The 15,274-nt window shown below is 30.8% G+C and overlaps 1 protein-coding gene across 1 annotated transcript; it reads right to left on the bottom strand.

Moving 5' to 3' along the window:
• Positions 1-680: 680 nt before the first annotated feature.
• On the bottom strand, positions 681-14,630 carry LOC143066511 (E3 ubiquitin-protein ligase Godzilla-like). Its single transcript, XM_076239420.1, has 9 exons — positions 14,504-14,630; positions 13,195-13,275; positions 12,750-12,878; positions 11,686-11,779; positions 8,634-8,727; positions 4,334-4,490; positions 3,442-3,577; positions 2,965-3,045; positions 681-819 (listed from the first exon to the last, which is right to left on the bottom strand). The coding sequence occupies exons 1-9, from the start codon at positions 14,570-14,572 to the stop codon at positions 728-730; spliced, it is 933 nt and encodes a 310-aa protein (XP_076095535.1). The 5' UTR covers positions 14,573-14,630; the 3' UTR covers positions 681-727.
• Between the last annotated feature and the right edge of the window lie 644 nt (positions 14,631-15,274).

Here is a 15,274-nt window from a genome sequence, read left to right as displayed (position 1 = left end):
AAGGGTTCAAACAATGTATACGATGTTGACACACAACATCGTTTTAACATTGTAAAAATCGCAATGTTCAACATCGCGAAAAAACACAAAATATACATAACAATTGTTTAAAATGGAACTCAACATTCGGCTGAAGTCTCGTAGATATTTAGAAAAGATTATTTAGGAACTGTTTGAGGATTTCAGTTTCAGATACTTCTTGCAGTCACTTGTAGTCTTGTAACACTAATTAAGCATATACATCTTTCACAATTATTCCCCTCTGAGACAACATTTCCAGTTGTAAGTTATCTTAAACAGAACAATTGCGATGCGATATTTTTTCTAACTAAGTAATATCGAGATAGGGGACATTTATATATATATATCTGTATTCTTTTTTTATTCAAACACATTTTTAAACGGAACTTACCGAAAATCTTTCAAATAGGTATATTCATACTAGAGAGATTTAAAGAGTAGACATATTTTGTTATTTCTAAATGGTACGTTTCTTTCGTTTGAGGTTTGTCAACTCAATTATCCCATTAGCAATTTCCTATAGTAGAACATGAATTTTAAAGTTTGACCATTAAGCTAAGTGTGCGAAAACCATGCTCGGTAATATATTTCATTTAAATCAAATCAAATTAAACGTGTACTGCAAAACATATCAATATAAAAAACTTTTAACAGATATATAGTGTAAATACATTTTTTTTTATTTTAGGGAAGGGTATACAAATGTTCAATCAGGGATAGTAATAACCATTCCTTTGCACATAGGACAACTGTATTTGCTCTCTTCTAACCATGACTTAATACAACTAATGTGAAACTCTGAAAAGCAAACGAAATATATCATATAAGTTAATCTAGATTGAAACCATTCCAGCAGACTAATAGAATATGATTTCTATTTATTTGTATAACATGTATTCCATTACCAGGATTACATTCTTTTACAAATGTACTTATTTAATATCTACAATATTTCAAAAGCTCTCGAAATATACTTACAATAAAAAAGAAGTTTTGTGTCAGTTTTGTGTTGTTAATCATACATATTGATGGTACAATGCGAAATGACTTAATAATAAAATCAAACGTTGATATTCATTGTGAATATTCCTATGGTTTTAACTAGTGTTGTCAAATCGTACACATTTGCCTAACCGGTTACTCGGATAATCGTTCGACCGATTAACCGGTTAACCGGTATAGTGTAAATTGGGGTTTGAAAGCCTTATCATTAGTACCCTACACATAGATATAAGATGTGGTATATGTGTCAATTTGACAACTTTTCATCTAAGTCATAAATTTACGCTTTTAGATTTTAATATTGTCCTTATGCATTATAAGGCTTGTCTGGCGAAGTTTGACTTTTTATAATCAAATACACCGTATCAACTATAGCGTCTGTACCAATTTCAGATTGAAAAAATAAAAAAAAAATTCTTGATCTCGAAGAATTGAATATGTCTGAAACCGATTATTCTGTCCTTTTCTCTAGTCTGGGGATTTTCTCTTGTTGTCTCCGAAAAAAGTGTGGATTGTTTCAATTTGAAATTATTAATTATAAAAAAAACAAGATGTAGTATGATTCTCCACAAGAGACCAAAATGACACAGAAATTAACAACTTTATGTCACCGTACGACCTGTTCTGTTTCTTTGCTTTGTTTGCTTGTTTCTTAAACCATGTTACTCGTACTATCACGTATACATTCACATTGGTTTGCATTTCACATTTTTTTTTAGTTAGCCTTTCGTTTACAGTAAGACTAAGACCAAGACGGAGGTTGCACATTTAGATGTAGGTCTACACAAAAATAGATCAAAAACGAACTAATGAAGTAAAAATCGTAAAATTTTATCGCATTACTGATTTAAAGTTACTGTTAAAAAAACAAGTATACTAATTATGTTTCTTTAAGATCCTCCCCCGAGCTGAGAGACAAGTTCTAATTAATTTTATGTTTTTTTAGGATTAACAATAGCAATCAATACTCTGGACAATTGATTTGTCTAATTAATTACCACGAAGACAATTTTAAAATACAACATAACTATTTAATGATTTCAACACAAATTTATATAAAATTTTCCAAAATTGAAAAAAAGTCCGGTCAACCGGTTAGCGATTTTGGTATTCGGTATTCGGTCGTTCGACCGGTTAACCGTTGACAATACCAGTTTTAACCAATTTCAAGCTCGTCTTGCGTACAAAATCATAGGCCTGATATCTTTAATGATATAAAAAAGAAGATGTGATATGATTGCCAATGAGACAACCATCCATAAAAAACCAAAATGACACAGACATTAACAACTATAGGTCACCGTACGGCCTTCAACAATGAGCAAACCCATACCGCATAGTCAGCTATAAAAGACCCCGATAAGACAATGTAAAACAATTCAAACGAGAAAACTAACGGCCTTATTTATGTAAAAAAATGACCGAAAAACTTATTCCTGCATTGTAACCTACTTTTTTTTACAATTTAACCTCTTATGTCTGTTTGTTTTATTCACACATCTTATAGCTTAGCGGTTCAGCTAGCTATAAAACCTGGTTTTATCCATCATTTTCTAAATGAGAACATGCCTGTACCAAGTCAGAAATATGACAGATGTTACCCATTCGTGTGATTTGTTTGCTTTTAATTTTGTCTTTTGATTACGGACTTTCCATTTGAAATTTAAGTATTTTTGTTATATTTCTTTATTATTATTCGAGGATAATATGTAATTTTAACTATTTTGTTGACGGGAAAGAGCTTAAATATTCCAGAAGTCATCAGATTTTCTTTAAAGATTAAACGCCAGCACTTCTTTGATAAAAACATTACTTGGGCATGGCATCTTACAATGACGTCACTTGTTCTTTCCTATGTATAAACATATTGACCAAGTATTGTAGTTTCAAATTTCTACTAATAATTATAATCTTAAAAGAGATAGGTTTACAAAAACATACCATGTTTGCATGGTAAAATCCATAACTGTTCATTTTCAACAAACTCCTCTAGACATATGGAGCACGTGTCGTATCGATGACCTGCAAAAAATGTCAAGAGACATATTCAGATAGAAGGCTATTGACTTTTACTTTGCATTGCTTTTGTGATCGATTTTACATACCTTCATAGTAGGAACTTAAAGACTATTGAAGAATATGATACCAGAGTAAAACAATATTGCATGTGCTAGTTGAACTTGTGAAACAATATTTCATTTTATGAAAGTGCTTACTGTGTATGCTTTGAGATTTTATGTTTGTATGTATAACAGCTTAAAGGATGAGCTATAATATACGTTTTAATAGTTTTCGATTATGGCTATTTATCCTAGAACTAGACGAGAATTAAATTCAAAATAAAAGTTAATTTCATTTGGAATAAACCCTTGGTACTGTCTGAACTTGAAATGCAATACTTTCTTGCAATCCATTTACCTTTCTTAAACTTTGCAGCATGGATTTGAGGAGTACAACTTTTCAACACCTGTATATTAGATAATTGAAATGGTAAAGACCACCTTCTTGTCCTTGCCCTCTCAAGGTAACTGTTGACTGACGTTTTATTTCTATACTGCAACCATGTGAAAATATAAAAAATATACAAATTTCGCAGTTGGTTAAGAAAATTATTTAAGAGAATTTACTTCTTGTGTATTGATGCTCTTGAATTGAATACGTTAAATAAGCAACACATGTTTCCAACAAAATTTACGCAAGACTAAACTCAACCTCTTCGTGGCTATCATTTCTCGATTTGGTCTAGATATGTGTCTACTGTTTTCAGATCAGAAATTGACTTCTATATGTTTTGTGCATCATTTTAATTTTCTATCTTCAAAAGTATTTCTGACTTTTTAAGTTATGCCTGTTACTGGTAGGTGTTTTGTAGATATATATGTGTTTAATATTTAGCTAAGCATTTTAAAAATGGCGTTTGTATTTCGATTAAGATGATAATTTTTCACAGATTTACGGTCAATAGACTTGTAGCAACGACGGAAACATTCGACGTCACGACACATATGTTTATGGTTTTAATGGCGTATACTCCATAATTTATTTGGTTCATATTTTTAAAAACATTATCTACAATATTTGTTTTGAGCTTTTGCGTTCAAGGTTATCAGTTGTAGTTTACTATAAGGACGAAAGAGAACACTTCAATACTGTTCTTTACTTTTCATATTTCTTTTTGGTAATTTCTATACAAAAGTCTTTGCTTATTACTTGTATATTTGTGTATAGCTTCTAGTATTTCAGAAGAATTTTGAGGCAAAGTATGTACGGTTTACATGCTGGTTTTAGTAAATAAAAATAGTGTACTTACATGTTTTATACAACAGCAAACTCCAATTATTAGAGGACATACAAATAACATTGTTATACAAAACGCAGTTCTGAACAAGATTTTGGAGGTTGTTTCATATTGTATTGGTTCTTGAACATCATTGCCTATGGTTATAAACCAATGGTTGTCCTTGTTACTGTAATGTAAACTTATTAAGTAGAGAACCACGTGTTGCTTCAATAATATATCAAGTAGAGAACCACTAGCTGCTTCAATAATATATCAAGTAGAGAACCACTAGCTGCTTCAATAATATATTTAGTAGAGAACCACTTTTTGTTTCAAAAATATATTAAGTAGAGAACCACTTGCTGTTTCAATAATATATTTAGTTTAGAACCACTTGCTGTTTCAATAATATATTTAGTAGAGAACCACTTGCTGTTTCAATAATATATTTAGTAGAGAACCACTTGCTGTTTCAATAATATATTTAGTAGAGAACCACTTTTTGTTTCAAAAATATATTAAGTAGAGAACCACTTGCTGTTTCAATAATATATTTAGTTTAGAACCACTTTTTGTTTCAAAAATATATTAAGTAGAGAACCACTTGCTGTTTCAATAATATATTTAGTAGAGAACCACTTGCTGCTTCAATAATATATTTAGTAGAGAACCACTTTTTGTTTCAAAAATATATTAAGTAGAGAACCACTTGCTGTTTCAATAATATATTTAGTTTAGAACCACTTGCTGTTTCAATAATATATTTAGTTTAGAACCACTTTTTGTTTCAAAAATATATTAAGTAGAGAACCACTTGCTGTTTCAATAATATATTTAGTAGAGAACCACTTGCTGCTTCAATAATATATTTAGTAGAGAACCACTTTTTGTTTCAAAAATATATTAAGTAGAGAACCACTTGCTGTTTCAATAATATATTTAGTTTAGAACCACTTGCTGTTTCAATAATATATTTAGTAGAGAACCACTTTTTGTTTCAAAAATATATTAAGTAGAGAACCACTTGCTGTTTCAATAATATATTTAGTAGAGAACCACTTGCTGTTTCAATAATATATTTAGTAGAGAACCACTTGCTGTTTCAATATTATATTTAGTAAAGAATCACTTGTTGTTTTAATAATAATATATTTAGTAGAGAACCACTTGCTGTTTCAATAATATATTTAGTAGAGAACCACTTGTTGCTTAAATAATATATTTAGTAGAGAACCACTTGTTGCTTAAATAATATATTTAGTAGAGAACCACTTGTTAATTCAATCATATAGTAGGTAATTCAATGAACGTAATATATGTATAACTGGTATGTTATTAAGGTAGCACAATACAAAGATTTTTTTACTTCCAATCACTAACCTTTGAAATGCTGTAACTTTCTTATGAATGCATAGAAAATAACAAAAGAGGTATATATAGATAGATAAAAGATTTATCTTTTAAATGAATGCAATATTTTTATTATGCAATCATTATGTAATCAATTATTATGTAATTAGTTGCAAAATCTGGGTACGTTCACTTGAATGAATTTAGCTCTATTATCTCTTTAACTATACTAAAAATTTTAACGAAATCTTAATCAACACATTTTGGGCTTCAAAAGAGTGTCTCAGATTGTCTCTATGGTATTCCATTCTCTCACAAATCTCTAATTAGTGTAAACATCCTAACCACATAAAAGAAGATAATGATTAATTAGGTGTAAAATTTGTTCTATACATTCTATCTAAAATCTGAGACACCCTTTTGTAGATAATGGCCATAGGAACAACATATAATAAAATCAACCATCTAGGGATACCTATGCAGAAGCTAATTTCATTTGAAAGTGGAAATTTGGTGAAAAATATTTTAGACACAGTTAACATTATAATTGGTTACATAATTAAAGCATAATACTAACATTGCATTTATTTGAAAGAGTAATCTGTTAGCTATCCAAAACTACCACTTTTATAAATTTTCAAGCTTTATTAAGAAAGTTACAGCATTTTAAAACTTGGGAGTTGGAGTTATAAAATCTTTGTATTGTGCTACCTTAAACCAGAGATTTCGTTACCATAAATTACTTTAAATAAAGGCAATAGTAGTTTACAAATGTTCAAAATTCATTAATCGATTGAAAGAAAACGAAGTTGGTTTACAAACTAAAACCTAGGAAAACACATCAACAATAAGAGGAAACAAAGGAATAAATGTACCCCTGAAGTGCAACTAAAACGTTTACTAAATTATTTCATAGACACAAACATGTTTTGGCTATACATGTATAACTGAAGGACACCTACGGGTGCGGGAATTCTCGCTACATTGAAGACCCATTGGTGGCCTTCGGCTGTTGTCTGCTCTATGGTCGGGTTGTTGTCGCTTTGACACATTCCCCATTTCCTTTCTCAATTTTATTTAAAACTAAGATATTGCATAGACAATTATAATACGATCCACATAAAGTCATTGATCCTTTTGATAAACTTATCCCTAAAGGATATCTTCGAATACAATTATGAACGTATTCAAGCACACTCTGAGTGTGCACTTAATTTAAGTGGTTCGACATGAATTGTTTAGCATTTCTGTGAACAATAAACGGTATCACAACATAAACATGCAATTTATTAAAATCTACAAAACATTATATAATAAAACAAATGCTGAGCAGCACGAACCCCACCACAAAACGGGATAATCTAAGGTGCTGATCCTGGTAAATATGTTACACCCGTTATGTTGTTTTCTTGTTAGTATAAATCATGTGATAAGTTTGATTCAATCATTTTGATATTCGAGGGGAAAAGGGCGGGATTGTATTTACGACTTTAGAAACATATCTGTTCCACAAATATTCCATAAAAGAGGGACGAAAGATACCAGAGGAACAGCCAAACTCATAAATCGACAATAAACTGACAACGCCATGGCTAAAAATGAAAAGGACGAACAGACAAACAATAGTACACATAACACACATAACTGTCAATCAACTTATGATGGCGTTTTGGAACAGATGACATTTTCTTCACCACTCATAACTCTTGGTTTAATAGCATTTTTATAAGCAGCAAATTTCTGTCATGTATGAATAAAGCTATGGATTTTAAATGCAATGAAACAATAAATTTCATTTCTGTACAAGATGTTTCCTGATGATACTTGCGCAAATGTATGGCATTTTATTCATTTTCTTAACCTTATTTATATATAATTGTACTTGTGTACTTAAATTCCGTAATACAAACGTGTCGAAGAAAGATTGATTATCTGTTGCCGATTAAAACCTAATATTTTGGAGCTTTTTGGTTTAGTTTGCATGCGTTTTCCGAATGTTTACTTTCTGTATTGAGTTTTGTAATACATATGTCGACGTATTGTACTTTGATCTGGTACTGACTCTGCGATTTTGAAAAAATCATAATTTTAATAAAACATGAGTATGTACTTAGAGCTTTCCTGAAAAAGAGGGACGACGAAAGATACCAAAGGGACAGTCAAACTCATATATCGAAAATAAACTGACAACGCCATGGCTAAAAATGAAAAAGACAAACAGACAAACAATTGTACACATGACACAACAAAGAAAACTAAAGAATAAACAACACGAACCCCACAAAAAACTAGGGGTGATCTCGGGTGCTCCGGAAGTGCGTGAAGTCGTAAGTTTTACCAAAGAGATGCAAATCAAAATGTAAAGTATCGATTTACTGTTGGCCCTACTTGAGGTTTGCAATTGCTTTGTCCATTTTGAAAACATGGTGGATCTTTCAAAGGATTTGTTAAATTTTTTAATTATCTTGGCTCAAAGGCATTCAATCCTTTGCATTGATTATTGACACAAACAAAATGCCCTTCCGTTGACCTCTATTATCGTGAAATTGAACTATTTGTTTACATTTTCTTTAAATCTCGTTAAGTTTATTCTGAACTCAGTAACTGCGTAAAAAATTACGGTTTCCTCTTTAATTTCATTACGTCTTGTCAAGTAGCCAAAAATTAATGCTGCACAACATTTCTTCTTCCTTCCCCCGTTTTGCTGTTCTACCTTTTGACTTTATGAGTTGATTCATACAAGTGGAGATGAAATGTCAACATTAATATTATGAGGGACGTAGACACTTAAATGATTTCGAATACGGGATAAAAAAAAATAAGAGTTTATTCAAAATAAAGAGAGTAAGTATGTAAAAAATTCACAAGAAAATATAAGAACATACAATACTTTTTATATAGATAGCAATGAACAATAAGGCTTGGAATTTCCGAATACGTAAATCGTTATTCTATAAATGATTGATATGGTTATACGTACGATGTTTCGTGTTCGACATCATAGTTGCTTAACAGTTTACCAGCACGATATCCTACCAATACTGATGAGATCATAACATCTTCCATCTTGGAATCTGTAAAAGGTCAGGCAGATAAAAGTACAGCCCGTAACAGAGAAGTGATCGAATTGATCTTTCTTTACCGTCAAAATTAGCTACGTTATCGACAAACTTAATTGAGTAGTGACCGAACTATTGGTACTTTAACGTTAAAAATATTGACAATGCTGACAAACTTTCATGTGTCGATAATCAAGTCTAATACCGATAATATTGAAAATAATTCTAATAACATGAAACAAAATATGTCCATGCACCATTTCGATTGGGCGTAAAGTAGTCATTTCTTCAAAGTCAGAACAGAAAAAAAAGATTTATGGAAGGACGTCTTGATAGTATTATTTCCTTTACAATTTTATCCAAAACTAAAGGAATGAAGTCCTTTATTTTTTCGGACTACAATGTGTACCGTATGTGTGATGGATTTGAATTCAATCAATAACTTTGAAATGTGTTCTCATATGTATACACAAAAGAGAGGACTGGTATTTGTACTTCTGTTAGAATATGTCTTCGTCCGTTTCACATGCCAAACTTTTTTCTAGTACAGTTTAAACGGGAAAATTTTGTTGAGAATTGTTTTAATATGAAAAAATAACGAGCATAACTATTTCTTGCAATGGCACACACACAGAATATTTTTTTCTTGTGTATGATTATATAATTTTTCACATGCCTGAACTCATTGACGATAATGTAAGGTGCTCTATTAGAAAAAAATGGATTTCTAGTTCCGGTTTGAAAAAGAAACTTCGCCTTTTCTTGAGCCTGTTTTGTACATTTAGTTTAACAGATATGATCCAATGGAAATTTTCACATGGAACCTTCGGTAAATAGGAAAATGAAAACATATGGGGTAATTTACAGAGAGACCACACTCCATCCATGAGAAAAACGGAGGGAATTTAAAAATCTAGAGGTCTCCACAAGGCTTTCAACAAGGGTGGAATCTCACTCCTTCTGAAAAGCTCTAAATCGCCCCAACGTGTACATACGTTTGGTCATCAAGAGATTCTGGTTTCTCTTTTTGTGTGTCATAAACATTCAATTCGGATTTGAATTTAATTTACCGAAACATTTCCGTACATTAAATCTTATGACGGTCAGAACATTTTAAGGACGCAACAGATCGACGTACAATGTTAAGTAGTACATAGATGTGCAATAATTCAGCTTCCTGTACATGTTGTAAATTTTGAATGTTGATTTCTTTAAAAAACACCATTTTTTTACAATAAAAATCTCAAAATGTCCTTTAACAATGAAGTTTGACCTTGAAAAATCACATATCTAAGAAAAGCAGTTGCTTAATTGATTATAAGAAAGTTTCAGTATATCATGTCAAATTTCTTTAATTTGAGAGTTTTCCTTTAGTTACAAATGTAGCTCCATGTCTGATGGTGAAATAAAAATGAATGTCTGAGAAAGTGGTGAATTAGTTTCCATAAATGACAGATGAATCGGGCCAAGCTTAGTAACTTACAGTAAACAGACTACTGTAACATTGACGCACTTGTCGAACTGTTTAAAAGATGTGTGTTTATGACCAAAAATGTATATACAACTTCATTTATAAATTAATCTGAATTTCATAGCACGTCGTCACAATAATGAAAGTTATAAAAAAAATCTATAACCAGCAGATCTATACTTCTATAAAGAAAGTATTCTTGTACAAACGGTATTTATTATAAAATGGTCCTAACTATAGAATAGATAGTTTACCACAGAAATCTTAAACGGGAGTTTCGACAATTTTAAACAGAAGAGATTTGAAAATAAATTTAATCTGAGGGTCTAGGGTTCGAGTCCCTACGTGGGCGGCTGTATTTTTTTGCAAACTTTATTGTTTTAGTACTCTGTGTTCTTGTTATGGATAGAAACACTGAAATAATTTTAATACCTCGAAGGTGTAAAGAATAAACCAACAATCTCAATCTTTAAAAGTGTCTTCATTGCACTAACCGACGAGTTCATGTTTAAAGTAGAAACAGTGGATGTGACTCCAATAAATTCATTATCATTGTAGTCATGAATATTTATCGCTTATATTAAATTGATAAAGATTTTATCGAGGTCGCACCTACTGTTTCTACAGCTAAGATCAGTTACATGTAACATGATCTCGTCGATTCGCACGACGAAGCCATTGTTTATGACAGAACACACATTCTAGATTATGTATTTTTGTTTCCGTCAGTTCGAAAGTATTTGATCATTATGTGTCATGAACAAAGACATATGTTCGATTGAATAATGATTTCCTCGTAACAAATGATAGAAATTTCGGAGATCCCGTATTTGATCCTTCACCGTTAAAATGAAAATGCCAATGACAGAGGTTGATTATAAAAAATGTTTTACTGTGTTAAAAAAACTTCGACTTAAACAATGAAAACTTACACGTTGGACATGAAGAAAATTAATTTATGTCACTTCTGAAATAAGTTTGTCGTTAACGTAACTTATTCTGACGGTAAAGAAACGCGAATTCGATCACTACTCTGTTACGGGCTGTATAACCAAAACCCACTGGTACTATGGAAAACTTTCTAGATTGAGACAATCTCGATCATTTGATTCCAGTAACAGTGAGCAACTTTTGTTTCTACAGAGATAAAAAAGATATATCATTTTGATTGTAAACATTAATAATTAATAGTTAATTGTTACCCCGATTATATTTAATGCGTTTCCCTCAGTTTTAGTTTGTTACCCCGATTTTGTTTTTTGTCCATGGATTTATGAGTTTGAACATCGGTATACTACTGTTGCCTTTATTTAATTAATAGTTAATAAAATATAGTTTGTGTATTTGTAAAATCTATATTGCGCCTTTACTGTTCGTAGTGAAAATGTGATTGACATTAATAAACTATAGATTTAAATGTATACACTATTATTTTTTTCTATAATTATCATTTATATCACTATAATTGACTCAACGAAATATGATTTATCAACAAATTTTACCCGTGGAGCCAATCATTCTCCTCAAATCCTCTCCAGTTTTAAAATCATTATGCACGATAACTGCATCAAATTTCATACGTTGTGCAGCAAGTACCTGAAACAAATGCGTTTTATAAAAATATTTTCATCGGACACCATTCCTCGCTTACACTATCACATTTGCATGTTCGATGAATAGCTAGATTTGGGTCAAAATCTTAATTTGGTATATTCTTTTGAAATATCACATTAGAATGAAGGAAGCATATACTAGGTGTTGTCATTTTAACGATATTTTGTCAATGCCATATGAGCAAGAGGTTTTGGATAGCCATTAAACCCACCATTTCTGTACCAAGTAAGGAATACGGCAGTTGTTATCAAATAGTCTGTTTTTGTATGTTGGCGTTTGTTTTTGTTGTTTTCGTTTGTTACCTGTATTTTTTTTTCTCTTAATCGATTTATTTCATTTAAAATCTGTATACTGTTGCCTTCATTTCTATCTAAACTGTAAGTTTAAGTAAGTTTAATTTGACCACAACGTTGACAGCATTAAACTATCGTTTATACCTGAAACAGGACGGGCAGACAAACAGAAAAACATAATGTCCCTCAACACCATAGAGTGTTATTATTTATTTTCATACTACTGAATAAATGCAATGTCATTACGAATAGTACAGATTCAGATAACTACTACACATACTTAATGTCTTATTCACTCTATTGAATCTGTACCTTACCAAATTATTACTTCGCTGGAGAGTTGTTTCATTGGTACTCATACCACATCTTCTCATATCTACTAATTGCATACAAATTGAAACATAAGTTCCGCTTCTGACGATACATGTGCCGTTTTGACCTCCTTTAAAACATTGCTATAAATTGATTTGACTTTAGAAGTAGTTTTAGATTTTTTATGTGTTGTCTGTACTCAGTTTTGTTTTTCTTTTGTAATGACATTTAAACTTCTATTTCTATTCTGTTTGTTTGTTAACACCAACTGTAGCTATTAATTAGCTTATATTACTACAGACGAAAGACGATTGTTTTGTTTTTGTATTGAGTGTAATGCTGATTACCATGTAAAGAAATGTGCAATCACTATTAGTTTCCATCAAAGCAATTAAAGTCTCGTTTTCCTTCTCTGTCGGACGATTTGGTACATAGTCATGGCATGTTTTGTTTGTCTTTAAATAAACAAGCTTCCCCTAAAATAAAATAAAATATTGTGATGTTAAGTTTTTTTATTAGCGTTTAAGAAAATAACAAGTTATTTTTTTTTTCCTTTATATGTTTTCATAATTAAGCAAATGAGTGCATAAAATTCATTTTAATCAAATTTGATCAATTATCATTTTAACTTGACATTTTAAATTTTCAGGTGATTAGTATGTCCGGTGATTGTTCAGAATCACTGTCTTGCTTATTATCTTTATCTTTCTTAAGAAATGCAAAAAATGATACAACTATTAGAACATATTTTATTTTATTTTATTTTGACTTCAACAAAGCATAATCGAGTACCTTGATTCCACTTTTTGGTATACTGGGTCCAAATACTGCCTTTTTGTCTTTAAATGAATAAACAACTAGTTCACCTTTAATCTGAAAAATTAGACATCATCTACATGCATTTGCATGGTCTGTTGAAAATACCCCCTTGAGAGCTACTTTTTTCCTTTTAGGTTTCGTTTAGTCTTCCTTGTCTGTTTAGTAAATATCTCCCAAAGAATAAAAGCTGTATTAACTATTTTTTTCAAATCACGGGGTTGCTGTTCAGATATAAAAAAAAAAGGATGGAATGAGATAGTAAATGTAGATTTATATAAAATAAAATGACAGGATTTATCAACTAGAAGTAAACATACAAAAAATCTTTATAGTATCCTTCATTTACCGTTTAAAGGCTGAAATGCTGATGTTTGCTAACAAATTACAAGATCAGTATGTTTCGTATCCCAGTGCAAAAATGTCACATGACTAAATCTAAATAATAGTCCAGTATCCCCCCGCGTTGAACATATTTTATCTGTTAATTGGCAATAACAAAAAAGATGTATTTTTAATAAGTTATAACATGAAAGCATGAGAGACTTTACAGTGCCATTTAGCATATGATAAATATTTCTAAAAGATGTATCTCTTTTGAAAGTGGTTGACTGGCATTGTTGATTGATATTGTCGGAGACGTTGCTGATATAAAATTTTGACAAAATCTGGCAAAAATTGTACATGTAAGAAGGTACAATGCGATATTCGATATGATTAATATTTCCAAGTGGCATTTCTATTTCGAGAAAAGTTGATCTGCATTGAATTCTTAAAGCGGCCCGACAAATTGCTTAAATAAACCTTTGAAATAAATTCGATAACAATTAGGCGAGGATGGTACACATGAGAACATTTACAATGCTATATTTCATATAGTTGATATATTCAAGGGGCATAACTTTTTAAAACAAAATAAAGATAGGCACAGATTTTTTAACTTTTCGAGGCATTGCTCATATATAAAGCTTGGATGCAAATTTGATAAAAATCTGTAGATATTTAGAATCTACAAAAATAAAACAGGATAAATGATCTGAATATATACGCTTAGTTAAAAATCTAATGCTACACTAGACAATGTAGACAGTTCTCAGCTGGAAGCACATGACTTGTTTATAATTATATATACAATCGTTTTAATATCTATAGTTTAATGAATATCTAAGCGTAAATTCGAACAGGATGTTGTATTTTTATTGACAAAAGTACATCTAGTTATAAAAAACCCATTTTAATGTTCAGTACCAAATTATGCAATATATTTTAAATAAATAATACTCACTACATCTACTTCGGCAATTACACTGATTATCAGTTCAATGAATATTATGGTATGACGTACTGTTACCATTTTTCAGGCGGGCATTGTTTGTTCTTAGTATACAGGTTTTTATGAATATAAAGCTCTGTAAACGGAAATTTAATTGATTATACAGAATACACAGTACAGTTTAAATGAAAATAACAAAACTACAGAACTCCGAGGAAAATTCAAAACGGAAAGAAAGAAGAAACGGACAACAACTGCCATATTCCCGACTTGGTATAGGTGTTTTCTTATGTATAAAATGGTAGATTAAATCTTGTTTTATAGCTAGCTAAACCTCCCACTTGTATGACAGTTGTATGAACTTTCATCATATTGACAACGATGTGTGATGAAGCAAACAGACATATTAGGTAATCAAAAATACCTGTACAGCAGTCAACGTTGTGTTATAAATAGCAGCTTGTTTACATGAGCTAGTAAATGTAGGTGATTTAGGGTTTAGTTTCTATGTTATCTCTCATTTCGTCTCTTCTTTGCCTTCAGGTTTCATCTTAGTATCTTCATAGTTTTTTTGTAATTTTAAAGTGTGTAACAGGACGTTAGTATGATAGTTGAAAGGAAAATAGATTTAGTTTCAAGAGCACTGGACGAATGAAACTGGTCAACTGCAAAACGTTTAAAAATCTCTGGGTTTCGTAGCACTTTACGGTTTTTATCATATTGAAATGTACTAAGAACGAATAGTAATGAGAAAAGATGGTATTCAACAAGGTTTGATTAAAC

This window comes from Mytilus galloprovincialis, chromosome 3 (genome assembly GCF_965363235.1).
Source record: "Mytilus galloprovincialis chromosome 3, xbMytGall1.hap1.1, whole genome shotgun sequence".
Classification (NCBI taxonomy): Eukaryota; Metazoa; Mollusca; class Bivalvia; order Mytilida; family Mytilidae; genus Mytilus; species Mytilus galloprovincialis.
The sequence above is the reverse complement of the archived record's forward strand: the minus strand, read 5'-3'. Positions and strand labels throughout refer to the sequence as shown.